This window comes from Pleurodeles waltl, chromosome 1_1, assembly GCF_031143425.1.
Source record: "Pleurodeles waltl isolate 20211129_DDA chromosome 1_1, aPleWal1.hap1.20221129, whole genome shotgun sequence".
NCBI lineage: Eukaryota > Metazoa > Chordata > Amphibia > Caudata > Salamandridae > Pleurodeles > Pleurodeles waltl.
In genome coordinates this window covers 936,585,632-936,602,693 of record NC_090436.1, presented here as the reverse complement: position 1 = coordinate 936,602,693, position 17,062 = coordinate 936,585,632, and the positions used below count along the sequence as shown (strand labels likewise).

The 17,062-nt window shown below is 44.7% G+C and overlaps 1 protein-coding gene across 2 annotated transcripts in view; it reads left to right on the top strand.

Moving 5' to 3' along the window:
* The window catches only part of PRSS12 (serine protease 12), a 562,235-nt gene that overhangs the window by 388,205 nt on the left and 156,968 nt on the right, over positions 1-17,062 (top strand). For both annotated transcript variants that reach the window (XM_069230157.1, XM_069230158.1), the window contains exon 10: positions 5,284-5,362. In XM_069230157.1, coding sequence (XP_069086258.1) covers positions 5,284-5,362 — 79 coding nt within the window. The remainder of the gene's footprint in view (positions 1-5,283; positions 5,363-17,062) is intronic.

Genomic DNA, 17,062 nt, shown 5'->3' with positions numbered 1-17,062 from the left:
AAGCAGCTAACCACTTATCGATGTCATCTCTCACCACAAAACTGGGCACCACAATTTTGGGTATACGAACTTCTTTTCTCCAGCAGGTCCTGTCTGTATGCTGCCACCATTACTGCTGGATTCAGACTGCTTTGCCTTGAGATCCAGCTCCTTGAGACTCAGTTCATGAGCCAACAAAAGTTTATTTTCAGCCAAGGCTCTCTCAGCTGCAACTTAAGCTCTTTCAGCTTCAATCTGTTTGGCTGCTCTTTCAGCCTCAGCTTGCTTGGCTACTCTCTCTGCCCTTCTTTCCTCCTGTTGAGCCTCAATTTTCAGTCTTGCCATTTGCAATAGGAACTCCCTTTCTTCTCTCCTTTCCTCTGCGGTCAGGCTTTGCACAGAGACACTGCTCCCTGGTCTGGAAGGGGGCACAATTGCAGTGGTAACATCACCCACTGATAGCAACAAAACCTCCGAGGGGCCATTTTCTGGCTCCTCTTCCTCATCATCCTCCTCTAAATGGGCTTCTGCCCAGGCCCTCAGCGCCACTTGAAAGTCCTCCTTTTTGGAGGCCCCTTGGGTGGGTACTCTCATCACCTTGCAGAACCCTCTTAGCTGTTTGACAGTATATGTATCCAACAGGGCTAGGTCAAAATCTCCTGCTTGAGACCCAGCCAGAGACATGTTGAGTGAGGATTTAGATTTAGAAAATTGTCAGGAAAAAACGAATTTGAAAAATAGATAAAAATCAAGTTGACCCTCAACTGTGGGTAGGTAGTGAAATACTTAGCTACTGTATGTCACTGCACAAATACAAGTCCTATCCTCGCCGCTGATCACCAATGTTAGAAATGGGTTTTTTGGTTGGCAGTCAGGTTACCCTCTGTCCAAGCAAGAACCCTCACACTAGTCAGGGTAAGTCACACACAATCCAAATTATCCTGTGCCCACCCTTGGTAGCTTGGCACGAGCAGTCAGACTTAACTTAGAAGGCAATGTGTAAAGTATTTGTGCAATAAATCATACAATAACACCATATAAGCACCACAAAAATACACCACACTGTGTTTAGAAAAATATATAATATTTATCTGGATATTTGCAGGTCAAAACGAATAAAGATGTAATATGAAATTGTAGAGATATCACTGAAAAGTGATATAAAGTGTCTTAAGTCTTTAAAAAGCAAGCAAAGTCTTTTTCAAGCACAAAGTACCTGGTTTAAAGTGGAAAATCTCCTCAAAGGGCCGCAGAGGAGGAGATACGTGGAAAAATGGTGTGTGCGTCGGTTTCACCCCTTCACACACGGACTTGCGTCGTTATTTTTCACGCGGGGAAGTCGTACATCGTTTTCCGGTGCGCGGACAGTCTCCTGTGGTTCGCGGGATTACCAGACGTCCCAGGGTCTATGCGTGGAATCCTAGGCTTGTTTTCCGGCTGCGCGTCGTTCCTGTGAGATGTGCGTGGAATCTTCTCCCTCACGGCATGCGTCGCGTCGATTTCCTTTCTGAAGTCGGGCGGCGTTGTCCAGACGAGGCTGTGCGTTGAAGTTCCGGTCTCACCGCAGGCGTTGCGTCGAGAGGCGTCTTTCCTGATCGCGTGCAGTGAAATTTTCACCGCGGAGCAAGCTGTGCGTAGAAGTTTTCAGCGCACAAGGCGTCCAAATGAAAAAGAGAAGTCTGTTTGGTCCTGAGACTTCAGGGAACAGGAGGCAAGCTCTAGCCAAGCCCTTGAGGAGCACTTCAGCAGCAAGGCAAGAGTTCAGCAAGGCAAGAGTTCAGCAAGGCAGCAGGGAAACAGCAAGGCAGCAGTCCTTTGTAGAAAGCAGTCAGGTGAGTCCTTTAGGCAGCCAGGCAGTGCTTCTTGGCAGGATGCAGGTTCTGGTTCAGGTTTCTTCTCTAGCAAGAGTCTGATGAGGTAGGGCAGAGGCCCTGTTTTATACCCAAATGTGCCGTTGAAGTGGGGGAGACTTAAAAAAGTGGCTAAGAAGTGCACCAGGTCCCCTTTCAGTTCAATCCTGTCTGCCAGGGTTCCAGTAGGGGATGTGGCAGTCCTTTGTGTGAGAACAGGCCCTCCACCCTCCCAGCCCAGGAAGACCCATTCAAAATGCAGATGTATGCAAGTGAGGCTGAGTACCTTGTGTTTGGGGTGTGACTGAGTGAATGCACAAGGAGCTGTCAACTAAACCCAGCCAGACGTGGATTGTAAGGCACAGAAAGATTTAAGTGCAAAGAAATGCTCACTTTCTAAAAGTGGCATTTCTAGAATAGTAATATTAAATCCAACTTCACCAGTCAGCAGGATTTGGTATTACCATTCCGGCCAAACTAAATATGACCTTCCTACTCCTTTCAGATCAGCAGCTACCACTTCAATACTGTATGAGGGCAGCCCCAATGTTAGCCTATGAAGGGAGCAGGCCTCACAGTAGTGTAAAAACGAATTTAGGAGTTTTACACTACCAGGACATATAAACTACATAGGTACATGTCCTGCTTTTTACCCACACAGCAATCTGCTCTAGGGGTTATCTAGGGCACACATTAGGGGTGACTTTTATGTAGAAAAAGGGGAGTTTCAGGCTTCAAAAGTACTTTTAAATGCCAAGTCGAAGTGGCAGTGAAACTGCACACATAGGCCTTGCGATGGTAGGCCTGAGACAAGGTGAAGGGGCTACTTAAGTGGGTGGCACAACCAGTGCTGCGGGCCCACTAGTAGCATTTAATCCACAGGCCCTAGGCACATATAGTGCACATTACTAGGGACTTATAGGTAAATTAAATAGTCCAATTGGGTATGATCCAATGTTACCATGTTTAAAAGGAGAGAGCATATGCACTTTAGCACTGGTTAGCAGTGGTAAAGTGCGCAGAGTCTAAAAGCCAGCAAAAATGAGGTCAGGAAAAGAGAAGGAGGAAGGCAAAAAGTCTGGGGATAATCCTGCAGAAGGGCCATTTTCAACAAGGTTTTGTTGCTCTCCGTCAAGATACTTATTGGTTTACTCGACGTACCATTGGCTGACTAATGTGATATCACAGCTGTAGTTCTGTTTCCCAGGATTTTCTGGGTAACATAGTTTTTCTTTTTCCTTGTCTGCTGTTTTAATAGAGCAAGAAAAGATTTAATAATGGGAGCCTCCGGTCTTGCTATTGATTTTACGGTTTGTAGTCTGCCCGCATTTCATTATGTTTAGTATGAAAAAAAGACTAGAAGAGTTGGATTGTTTCCAGTGAGGCCATTCCGAGTGCTGTTTATGTATGTTTAAATATCTCAGTATGTTTTGTAATACTTGGATCATATCTGAAAGAATTTTATATTTGATCTGCTTGGGATATAATTTTGGTTCAGTAAATCTCATTACAATACATAGTTTGGTCCTCATGGAATAATCTACATACGTGACTACAGGGGTTAGGTATAGAGTCTACAAGACAGTGATTCTCCTGCCTAATTTAGCCTTTATTTAATCTGAAAATTCGGCAGGGCAAAGCTGCCTCAAAGAAGAGGAAGTTGAAGGCATTTATATATATCTTGCAAATCTAAACTTACATCGATAGCCATTAATCAAGTCTATTGGCAATGCTGACAATTGGCAGAGAGATTGGGAAACACGGCCATAGTGATAGTCTAATTGTGAAAGTATGCTGGGATATCCCTGTGTACTGTTAAACATGGTATGACATTGTAAGGTGCATACACAGACCTGTTTTTTTGTGATGGATTTAGGTAGCAGCATACATGTTTTGTACCACATACCTCTGGTATGTGTGTAGGTTAGACATTGCTTTGACACATATCTGGCTTGAGGATGGGGTTGGGTGGTTGTGGCAGTACTGGTTGTATCCCTGCTGCATGGGGGTGACCACTGCTGCTAGTTCTTGCAGTGGTGCACACGCAGAACCTATGTGCAGGAAATGAAGTGCTTAAAATCAAGTGGCTTTTGTGTTGATTGTCCTTGTTGCTTCAGGGAGGGGGTCAGGTGGTGAGTTTTGCATGTGTTTGAATGAGTTCTGTTTATTACGCTGCCGATTATGTTTTCAGTGGACATGCTGATATTTGTAGAAAGTAACGCATGTATTCATTTGTGCATCTTCCTTTGCCTGACAGTGATTGTTTCTATAACTGGCAGGACAAGCAACTCAAGAGGTTGTTTTAGAGAGGATACATTTTATCCTCCACACAACTCCTCTCACCCTGCCATTTTTCGTAACCCCCATACGGTTTACCTCTTTTACCAATGCATGCACCCTGGGTGACTGTGGGTTCAACCCACATAGCCACCTTCTCTGCTTCCCTGAGGTGAGTGGAGTTAAACAAAGTATTTCAATTTAGAGGGCTGCTACAAAGTTTACTATAATCAATGGCCTCTTTCTCTTGAGTTCAATGGTCTGCATCTTGGTCCATCAACTCTGCCAAGTTGTTTCATTTATTGAACGAGCAAAGGGAAAGATAGTACCATTGGAAACTTCTTCACTTTTTCTTCTGCAGCTCTAGACATTACTGCATCTGCGTAAATACTGTAGACGGTGCAAGCCGAGGAAAGGGGAAAAATCTGCTGCTTTGTCCTGGCCACAGTATCTCCTCTCTCTCCTGCACAACTATGGAAATCCCTAGAAGGGGGAGAGGTTGAGGCCTTGGAGTAGGGCAATTAAATGTGTATGAACCTCTTCCTAACATTTATAGCTCACTGACAACTCACTGTTTTCAAAGGAAATATCAACATCCCAATGGTCTTCTATCTTTAAAAACCTCTCAATTGGGATACCTTATACTGAACAACAGAAAATGATTATAGAAATCCTTTTAAATGTGCAGACACCTACCAGTTCACACACTCTGGCCTCTTTTCATCAAAATCAATAGTGGGCCTTGGAGAGCAGCAGTTTCCTGATTACAGTATCAGTTATCTGTGATGTAATAACTAAAGGATCATGAAGAGATTAGTTGCCTAAAATTACAGTTGATTATGTTTTAGTGGTATTTTAAATAATATGTTCGGTTTCACTAAGGACTGATACATCGATTTGGACAAATAGCAAATTCATGATTATGTTTGCAGTGGAAACGTGTTCTGGGACTTTAGTAATGATTTGTGGGATTAAGTATGGATTCATTTCAGTTATCTGAACTGTCAAATGGGTTCATTCTTCACAGGAAGTTCTGCATGTTAGCCTCCTAGCCTTACAATAAAAATTGTATTCCTATCTTTGACACTTGGCCCCTACTTTGTTAAGTTCTGAAGTACAGCTATTGATGTCCTACTTTGATGTTGATGATTTGATTGAATTGTTGCCTCATTTCCAGATCCTCTTTCTTCAGTTTGTGGACTAAGATTGCTACATCGACGGCCCAAACGTATCATTGGTGGCCTTAATTCTTTGAGGTAAGCATTTTTCCACTCTTTAATGGGCTCTCTCAGTGAAAAATTCCAGAAAAAAAGATAGATTCTTGAAGGCATGAAGGAGAGCTACACAGGAGAGATTCACCATAAACATGGTAGTGCATTCATTTTTTGTTGTTTTAGAACAAGAAAAATGTCTCCAAAATACAAGCATGAAATCCAGCTCCAGCAAGGAGGAAGAAAAATGTACCCCAGTGTACATTTCCTCAGTGGACCTTTTTGAAGGGGTCCCTGGTGCTGTCGACCCAGTCAGTCCGCCCTCTGGAGTTAATGGAAATAATAGTTTCCCAAGAGAGACAAGGAATTACTCAGAGAATTGATAATCTGGGTCTGACTCCCCTAGTACTTCCTCACACCCCCCCCCTACTTTCACTCCGAGAGTTCAGCTGCTTTGTGTTACTAGAGTTCACGGTGAAGATGTTCTGAATCTGTGGATGTACTTCCGGTTGAGCTGGTAACTGTTACAAGGGCCATTTGGAATGCCAAAGACCTTGAAATCAGCCCCTAACGTCTCCTAGTTATCCTCCCAAATCTGCACCTATTCATTAATCAGAATGGATACATCTGTATTTAATTTGAACTATTTCAGCTATTTAATGGTTATGCGTCAACATCAGTGAGATCAAATAAAAGTGAGCAAGGTGAGCTGCTCAGTTATCAGAGAGTCTTGCACATAAACACCAGAAATGTGCATAAGTGATTTGCAGCACGTAGATTTAATGGACTAATCAGCCACAATTTGATTATAGAGGAATATAAAAGTGAGATAATAAATTATAGGGCCGTATTACGGAATGTGCCTCTGGGGCACAACAAGCGTATGCTCCAACTTTTTGCACCCCTGGGGCAGTTTGGTATTAGAAAAGGCTCATCAGATGCTTGTGCGTCCCCTTCTGTAATACTGATAGCATGGCACCTTTGTAGCGCCAGGGCAGAGCTATCTTCCGAGGGCTTACACTCATATGCATGGGGGCATGGCACCATGTAATTGATGGCATCACTTTGCCTCTGTGCCCACACCCTGTTATGTAGGCGCGGAGGCAAATAGTCCCTTGGGAGGTGCCCTGAAAGTGCACCACAAAAATCTGGAGCACTATTAGTGCACCCCCTGGGGGCAGCCCCCTGGAGAAATGAAAGGGGAAGAGGAGTGGTTACAGACATTGACTGGGAGGGAGAGCTTGAGGTGTGTGGCCAGAGTACAGGCTGAAAGATGTGGGTGTAAGGTCTGCGCAGGAAGAGGTCCTGGCAGAGAGGTGTCTGGAAGGTGGAGGTACTGGAGGAAGAGGTACAGCCAGGAAGAAGTAGAGGCATGGAGAAGTAGGGACATGTAGTCGTATGGGGATGACGGGCTATGGACAGGGTTAGGATGAAGCAGGGAGAGGTGTGGTCAGGCAGGTGCGGGAAGTAAGTGGTAAAGTGAAATATGTGGCCAGCTTAAGGTATGTGGATAAGAAGTGTGGTCTGGCTGAGATGAAGACAGATATAGGTGCCAGCTGTAAGAGATCCTTATAGTAAGTGCAGTGAAATGTACAGGCACTGAGAGGTTCCAACAGAGTGAGAGATGGCAGGTGGAGATACTAGCACAATGAGGATGAAGTAGGGATACCTGCGGTCAGAGAGTTGTGGGCAGGAAGAGGTAAAGTGAAATGTTTGGCTAGTGAGTCATATGGGATTACAGGAGTGGACTGAGAGAGGGGCAGCGAGAGCTACGTGCAGGCTGGGATAGGTGCTGGCAAGGTACAGGCATGGAGGGTTTGAACCTGTTACAGGTCCGATCAGAGAAAGTTGCGCGCAGGGAAAGGTGGGGGTCAAAAATGGGCAATATTTACTATATTCATATAAAAGACATACCAATAAGTTATAGCCAAATAAGCCAATTATCAAAGAAATGCTGTATAAATGTGGTAGTAAAGATATACCATAAAAGTGTATTCTCTAGGCTAGCTATACTATTAATGTTTTTTCCTACTTACTTCAACAGCACAAAACGTAGTAAAATGTGGGTAACCTGGGGCCACCCCAGGTCTCCATTACCCAGTCCAACTTCAAAATAGTTTTGACAGTGACAGTGATGCTTAGTCTCTGATGTCGGTGGGATCACCGTCTCTGAACTGAGACCATGTGTGGTCTATGAGCAAGTATGTGTCTTTCCAACTGGGAGGGATCTAGATTTCTGGCTCCGAGGCGCGTGCCACATCTGCGGACGTTTCCGGAAAGACTGCTGCTAAAAGTTGTTGGATTTGGGAGCGGGCCAAAACAAAAACTTTTAATGTTCTAATGGGCTATTTTTGTAAGCAAAACATTGAACCAAATCCATATGGGAAAGACCGGTTTTCATATTAGTCACATGTGTCGGAGCACTTTGGTGCGAATGTGACCTCACATGGCTAACATCCATGTCCCAGTTGATGGTCACGCATTAATTAATTCTGTCACAACATGAGTTAAGGCGAATGCTTTTGGCACACATCGGATTCTGATTTTGGCTTGATAAGAATGTTCATTAACATTATGACCTTCTGTTTGTCCTTAATACATCCAAATGGATACTAAGCTATAATGACCTTCTTTAATCTGATTTTTCGGTGTTTACATAGTTGCTCTTAGCAACGTTCAGAACTCTAAAAGGCTAACAATTACCACAGCTCATGCATAAAATACGTTTCAGGATTCATCTTTACTCTTTTTTTATGTAGTGGTTATAGTTGGCTCTGGTTCTTTAGGAATGGTTCCCATCTTCATGGCACAATGCAGAAATGAATGGAAGCGGCCTTGGAAAATCTTTAGTGGCCTTGCAAGTGTAATGGAATTATAAAATATTAACAATGGAGGGGCTTGCGTCAGCCCTCTCTATCCACTGGTCTGTTAAAGTGTCCTTCGCAATTTGCCTCCAATTGCCACAGTATACAACACTAGGCAATATGTCAGCACACTTCAGCATTTGGCTATCTTTTGTGAGTAACAGTATTTTTCCCATGATAACTTGTGCACATCTGCCTGAAAAGGAGTGCACATTAGTGCTAATTATTTGTGCACATCTACCTGAAAAGGAGTGCACATCAGTGCTGATTATTTGTGCACATCTACCTGAAAAGGGGTGCACATCAGTGCTGATTATTTGTGCACATCTACCTGAAAAGGCGTGCACATTAGTGCTGATTATTTGTGCACATCTACCTGAAAAGGAGTGCACATCAGTGCCAGGGGTGGAGAGCTTGAACTGGTGTGCCTTTTCTTTAGGTTTACGTTTTTATTTTAATTGACTTTGTTGTTTAATTTATTCATTTTTCTCTAATAGCGCACAGCATCTTTAAAATGCTGCAGTCACTCAATTTCAGCTAATTCCACATTCATTTCAGAAAGCCATTGAAATGGCATAGTACTGAATGGCCTTACCAACTTGCTGATGCTTGTTTTCATTTATGTTTTAATGCATTTTTCCCGCCCTAGCACATCAGTGGTAGAAAACTGTTTTATATATAGCGCAGCACATGTATAAGAGGGGAGAAGAGAATGACAACCTCTATTTTATGAAGAGGAGTGACAAGAGAACAGTTCAGTGGCAAGATGAGGCGCTTGAGGAGCTTAGCCTCTTTACTCCTCTATGATGGGACCATGTATCAGATATTCTCCTCATTCTTCAAGTATATCCAGTTTATGACAGTGCTCTGGTCCCACGTGAGTTCATAATCTTAAGCTGCTCAACTAGACTACTCCTTGATGTTTTTATTAGAATTTTTCGGACATAAAAGAAAACATAACAACATTCTCAATCAGACTAATCTTTATCAAAACTCCATTAGGAATACTTGCCTCAGAATGAGCAGCCCTATAGCACTGAAAGACCTTGAACACCAGTGATAATTCACAGTTTCTCACCAGAGAACTTCCAAGTAGCCACTCACTGTCCTGACACATTTAAAAAAGACATGAATGTGTGTGATGGTTGATATGGGCAAAGATTGAGAAATTACAGGGATCAAAATAATTTACTCAGCTGAAGCTTTTTGATCTGTCATGTTAACATAGGGGTGCGTGTAGAGAAACATATATTAATTTAAAAACAAAAAACAAATGTGGTCTGATGCCTTCTCAGTAAAACCCATATTCACCTATAGGTAAAAACTCTGGAGTCTAACCTTAAGCATAGAGGATTTCTCAATGGAGGTAACATTTGTTGATCAGTGTGGTTTTATGATCTGCAGTATCAACCTTCAATGGTGCATTGTCTTGCCTCAAAATGTATTTTCTATGTCCTACACCACTAATCACATTTGTTATGGTGTCCTATGCACACGTCTTGAATCGAAGGACACATTGCCACCTGAGGTAGGTGCACTCATCAGTATTAGAACATTGGAACGTTGGGATCTCCATTGAAGACAGTGGAGTGCTCTGGACTTCTAATGGCTGGTAAAAGCCCAGAGCTCCAACATTCGAGATTTTAATCCCCTCAAGCTCAGTGAGGCCTTTGTTTTATTAATTAGAACATTCTGCCCTCTGGGGTGGAATGTTCTAATAGCCTTATAGCCCGCCATGGCAGGGCTACACCCGTCATTAAAGGCCTTTGGCTTGGGCCTTTGACAAGGGCGAAGGACTTTAAAGTCTACAGTAGTGCATGTGTTCCCTAACTGCATTGTTAATGATATCATATGAGCATACCACATTGCTGAGAAAAATAGATTTAAGTCACTTGAAAAGTGGCACTGACTGCCATGGTTCAGGGCCTCCAATCACTAACACATAGCACACTTTAGTGTAACACACTAGGGACACAACCCCAGGACATGGTGTTCATTTTTCTGCACACATTAAAAGTCACCCATGCTGAAGGCAAAGCATTTTGTAACTTTTGTACAAATGGTCCATTGTTTCAAGTTAACTAGTCAGGATGACAGATCTTTTCAAGTCTTGGCACGCAGGGGATGGGGCTTAACAAGATGGCCACCTAGACGAGTCCTGCCAAAGCTCCCGTCCTGAGCTGAAAACTCCAGTATTATCCTGAGGCCCCTAAAACCACAAAATATAATGGTGGACGTGGGCCGGCCACTGCCCTCCCTCGGTGCAGGGTCGGTCTCCCCCACCTCACCCCCTCTCTCAGATTGAGCAGACAGCGATCAGGCGGGCCTAGTGCGCAACGGAGACGTGATTTGGAGAGGGTGAAGAGGAGGGGGCGGTGTCTGAGCACGAGTCGGTAGAACGCCGAGCTTCCTACCCTGCAAGTAGATTAGTGATAACCGGCCATGAAGGTGGAAAGAGAAGAGGAGACGGGGTTGCTGGGAGACCCTATTATGATGGAGATCGCGCAATGGCAGCCTGTGGGTCATCTGGGGCTTAAACGGAGGTGAAGCAATAGACCAAGGCGGCATAACTGCGGAGACCGGGGCAAACATTGGAGTATCCGCAGCCCTGACATCGATCCTACCACAATACACAGAAGAAGGCTCAAGGTGGGTCTGAAAGGCAGAGTCCTGTTTACATTCCGAAGATGGAGGGAAAAGTATGTGACGGTCGCCGTAGGCCGAAAGTCTCATGAACTTGCAGCATAACTGGGACAGTGCTTAAGAAAGTGGAGGGAAGGGGATGGAGAAGACCCCACCACTCCTGAAAACCAGTCTTTGATGCAACGCTGTGATACTCCTGTTGAAGATAGTACCCGTGGGCTATGCGGCGCTCCCAACATGGGTAAAGACAAAACGAACAAAGGAGCCCAATCAAACAAGATTATGCAGTAGACTACCCCTGGGCATGGATTGAGCATCGTGGAGGAGCAGAACCCCCCAACCCAGCCCACACAAGACACTGCTGACATACTGGAGGCAATCAAAGGGACCCAAGAGGCCCTTGAAAACAAAATGGACACAATGGCAATGGACATAAACCACCTCTGTCTTGACCTTTGTAAAATGGCAGAGAGGATTACGAACACTGAGGAAGAGGTAACTACGCTACGAGCCATGGTTCAAGATTTACGATAATGGGAGCAGAACTAAATAAAGTAGCTATCCAAACCACAGAGAGACTGGAAGATGCAGAAGGCCGATCACGCCATAACAACCTCCGACTGGTAGGGCAGAGGGACTGTCCATGGAACTCTTCCTCAAAGACTGGCTCACTACGGCCCTGCAGCCTATGTGCCTCTCTAAATTCTTCAAGGTGGAGAGAGCTCATTGAGCTCTGGGCCCGGTGCCGAGACCTGGCGCGCCACTGCACACAATTATAGCATGCCTATTTAATTATAGAAATTGGGATTTAATCCTTCAGCATGTAAGATCTCGAGCCCCCCTAACTATGAGGGTATCCCTATACTTATATTTCCAGATTATACAAGAAAAGTGCAGGAGCTCTGGAGAGATTTCCTAGGGGTCAAAAGGAAGTTGAGAGTGAACAATATCAAATACAGTCTCCTTTTCCCAGCTAAACTGAGGCCACAACATGGAAAGTCAGTACATTTCTTCAAGACTCCACACAAGGTGTTTGACTGGATGGAAGCCCAAGGCCTCTCGCAGGTGGAGCATTCTCCTAGTTGGAGAGAACCTAAGAGAGGAAAGACAGGACAACCTTCCTGCTCTTCTCAGAATTCTAAAGGAGGAGATCAAGCTCCATCACTGACTGGCATCAACAAAATAATAGTGGAAGAGGACACAACACTTGGCACGGAGAAAGATCTGGACTCAACCCCAAACCTCTTCCTCCCCTCGACTCATCTCTCAGACATCCAAATCTCGGACCACTCGCCAGCGTGACAGTGTGAAAGGCGGTTGATCCTTACAATTACTAGACTCCCTATGCATATGGGCTTCATCTATACCCACCTAGATTAGAGACCCAGTCACAATCATAGAGAAGGCAGGGTCTGAAGTTTACCTTACTCCTTCGGTATGGTTGAATTGTGGGGATTTTTTTTTCATATCTACCTAGTTTGGGCATCTGGTACATAACATATTCATGAGATGTGGCAAGAGACCCAGAATTGCTGAGCCCTGGTTGGGGTCATAACGAAGGGTCACTATTGGTCCTGGACAGATTTTTCAATACCACACGTTCTAATACTGTATAGTTAGGTTTTAAGTTTTCAGGTGGAATACGTGGGGTGGGGTTTCTGACCCTTTTGCTAACAGGTATATCAGGAGGGATATGCGGCCACTGCCTGTTGTTGGGGGGGACTATGGGAAGGGACAAGAGTTGCCATCCCCCAGGCTGTTTAGGGGTTGTGATATATGTTCTCATTTGTTGCACGTTAGTTTTTGTTGTTACCACCAGACCAGTCATAACACAGAGTCATATCCACCGGGAGGAACATACCCACCAGGAAAAGTTGTGTCCCCTCAGCCTCCATGTGTACCCCACATAAAGGAGATGACACACTGCTGGTCACCTTATACATGGTGGGCTTCAGAACAAACTACAAAATCTTGACAAGTAATATACGGGGCCTTAATAACTCTACTAAGCGGAACATGGTCTGTGCATTTCTGAGGCGTTATGTGGTGGCTATAGCTGTCTTATAAGGGACACACGTCTGGGGAGAATGTCTAAAATACCTGCAGAGAAGATTGCATGGCCAGATATTAGCCCCATCTTATTCAGGATGCGTGAGGGGAGCGCTCATCTGGGTGGCCCCGGGAGTTCCCTTTAAAGTTCATAGATCACTGAGGAGAGGGGACGATATGTCCTATTTGAGGGATCGTTAGATGCTCATCATATTTTCATTGTTAATGTCGATGGTCCAAATACTGATTATGGTGACTTCCTGGGTTCATTGTTGAAGATGGCCCAGATTCCGCCTACCACCGAATTAATTATGGCGGGCGATTTTAACTGTGTACTCAATGGTAATATAGACAGATCGCCCCTAAAATTAATACTAAGCCTCATTTGACTGCCTCCCTCTGCCAGATCATGCATATAATTGGGTTGGTGGTTGTATGGTGCCAACATCACCCACACACACGAGCCTACTCATACTATTCCCCTCCAACTACTACCTATAGTCATTTGGATTATATATTTACTACAGCGGCATCTGCACATTGCACAACACAGATACATTAACTGGCAAGGTATCTCTCTGACCACTCCCCACTCCTTGCTACCCACACACTAAAGAGACAGCCCCCTAAAGTACCCTCATGGTGACTGCAGCCAGAAACTCTCATGACCACGCCTTTCAGGCAACAGTCCAAGAAACGTTTACACAATACTTCAATGAGAATAGGCACACTACTGGGAGTCGGGCTACTGAGTGGGATGCCATGAAAGTGGTCCTCTGAGGGGTCTGTATGGCTACCTTGGTAGGTGTATGTTGAGTCTTTGAAAAGGAGCTAACAGAGTGAGAATGGGAGCTGGAGAAGCTGGGGTCAGGGCTTCCTGAGGGCCCAGAGCTCAGGGTGAAATGCAAGCAATTGAAACGTATATTGAATGAGTGTTGGCTCCAACTCAATAAACACAGTAAAACAGCGGCTCGTAAACAATGGTACCTAGAGGGAGAGAAGGCAGGGAGGATGTTAGCTCACCTAATCAAGGCAGTAAAAACACTTGGGCCCATACTATCCATATGAGACCAAGGGGGCCGAGAGGTCTATACAAAAGAGGCCATCAACTGTGTCTTCTTGGACCACCTACAGAGGGTATATACCCAACCGAACACTGATACTGATGAGACATGTAGACAAAAGTACTTGCGTTTCCTACCCCTAAAAACACTTTAAAAAATAGACCGTAAAAACGTTGGGCCTCGGTTAGTAAACCAGAAGCCTTTAGTGCGTATTAGAGCGCCGAACTAGCCAAGGCCCCCGGGAGTGATGGCTTGCCATCTGAGTTTTAGAAAACATTTGCGGGGGTCATGGCAAAGAGACTAGTGGAGGTCTATGAGGGTGCATATTGAACTGGACACCTCCCCCAATCTATGACGCTCATTACAGTAATACCTAAACCTGGCAAAGATCAGCTAGATTTGAGCTCCTACCGACCCATATCAATGGTTAATATCGATATAAAGATTCTAAGCAGCATCCTAGCAATGCGACTGCTTCCTCACATCCCAACCCTTATTCACGAGGACCAGTCGGGGATCATTCCACACAGAAACACCCTCCATAATTTTAGTCGACTCACACGTGCTCCTCGACCCACAGTTCCAGCATGATAAATATGCCTTAGCCTTTTTAGATATTGAACATACCTTTGACTTTCTCAATTGGGATTATGTCTGGTCTGTACTGGAGAAAATGCAAATGGGCCATTGGTTCATTCATTGGATTAAACTATTATATACTCAGCCGAGAGCCAGGGTCCGCAACGGATGCTATGTATCAGGGAAAATCATACTACGAAGTGGTACAATGAAAGGATGTCACCTCTCTCCCCTACTATTTGCAATAGTAATGGAACCCCTGTGTGTAGACTCTGCCAACTCCTACAAGGGTGAGGTATTCAGGTGGGTCTGAGGGAGCATACAGTCTCCTTATACGCAGATGACGCCTTGATTTACCTACGACGTCCTGCTATATCACTCAACCTACTGCTAAATGTCATGGATGAATTTGGGGAGGTTTTGGGCCTATGGGTCAATGCAAATAAATCACCCTTTTCCCACCTGGACTCCTGACAGGTGAACCCCACGAAGTGCTCCCCAAAAGCGAACTTAGGTGGCAGTTAGATAAGTACCTATTCTACGCTAATAATGTGGTGAGAGTACTGACAGAACTGTGATCATCTGTGCGCTTTTGGAACGCCCTTGGGTTGACCCTAATGGGGAAAGCGGCACTCGTGAATATGGTCGTCTTGCCCAGATGTCTCTATATAATGCAAAGCTCCTCCTTTGAAATACCGAGGGGAGTGTTCTGAGAGCTGGACAGAATCTTGGTAGAGCTTTTATGGCAGGGTAAGCGATATCGGGTCAGCCTGGCCAACCTAAAGTGAGAATGGGCTGTGGGGGGATTGGACATCCCAGACCTGGAACTGTACTACTTTCCAGCCCAGGTCCACCCAGCCATCTCCTGGTTAGATGGGGAATGGAACTGGGAGAGACACCTCCTGCAAGGATCGCACTGGCGACACCAATTAGGTGAACTCTTGATGCTAGGAACAGAAATACCTAAGCTTTTCCCACATTTAATAAGCTTTATGGGTCGGTCGGATCTGAGAACGAATAGTAAGAACAGTCCTGAAACGAGTCTCCTATCCCTTAGAGTTGGACATATGGATAATCCCTCAGTTCAAGTGCATTGCCCAAGTGATGACAACAGATAAATTGCAGGAGTAGGACTGCATAATGCTAGCAGATCTATACCCTGAGGGCTGCTTTGTGTCCTTCCAGGAGGCACAAACAAGCTTTTGCTTAGGAGGGGGCAATTTCTTCAATATGCCAAAATATCTGCCATGACCCACCAACTATGGCCTACATTCCCTAAAGCACCCTATCCGACATGCACTATGGCCACATTCTTGGATATGGCAGGGGAAGGCAATTTATTACACACACATATCGTGCTCTTCAAACTGACAGACACCAAAAGCCATTGGGGGTTGAGCAGGCATGGCAGCAGTACAGTATGGAACAGATTTCTCCCCAAGACTGGAAAAAATACACAAGGAGGTCCATAAGACGGCCAGATTCAAACAAATCCATTATAACTTTATCCATGTGACATATTTTTCCCCGCAACGCCTCTGCCGAATATAGCCCTCTAGATCTGGCTCCTGTTCTAGATGCAGTGTCCATGTGGTCTGGTACTGCCCAAAAATATCTGAGTTCTGGATACAGATCATAGCACAACTAAAATTGGTGACAGGCTGGGATCTTTCCCTGACTATTATAGACTGTATACGGAGACACTTGCCGATCAACCCCAAAAGAAAAATCATTAGACGTATACGATCTTGGGTTTGGTGGTCATTAAACGACGCTCTGCCATACGCTGGATCAGCCCTCACCCCCAACTGCTATAGACTGGAAAAAGGACCTATTGGAATGGGCAGAGGAGGCACACATGAGAAAACCTAGGATGGATACAAGGGCAGGGGAGGCACTGAAGCCGTGGGTGGCCATGACCCAAACACTATTGCATCTCGACCCACAGGAGCAAGCACACACCACAATTAGCCTCGGTTAATGCACAGACTACTTATAGGACCTAATTAGACTTCCGTGTATCAGGGTTTACCCACAACTAAAGACTGAAATACACGGTGGGGAAACCAGGAGGGACACTTCTAATGACACACACAGTAGGGGGGATGCGGACAGAAGGAAACTGCATCCTATAACATACAAGAAGTGACTCATTCTGGGTTTATTAAGTTTAAAAGTTACTAAAATGTCTTGAAAGAATGTTATCAATACTATAACGTGATCTTTCATCACTGCTCCGGATATACTGTATGTAACAACTTTCTAAATGACAATAAAGAAATTTAAAAAAAGAAGTCTTGGTACGCAGATTATGGAATAGTCTACTCCTTCACACTGAATCAAATCATATGAGTTTTAGAAAGGAGCTGAAGACCTGGCTGTTCTAGGTGGAAGAAGTTCCGCCTTTGCTAATTCATGACAGGCACTCTGGGAAGCCTTTGTTTTGGGCAGCCATGCACAATATAAATCCCCATAACATAACATTTATCAGTCGACTACAAATGAGACTGGCTTCTTCAGTCTCGTTTAATTTGTTGCGTTATGTC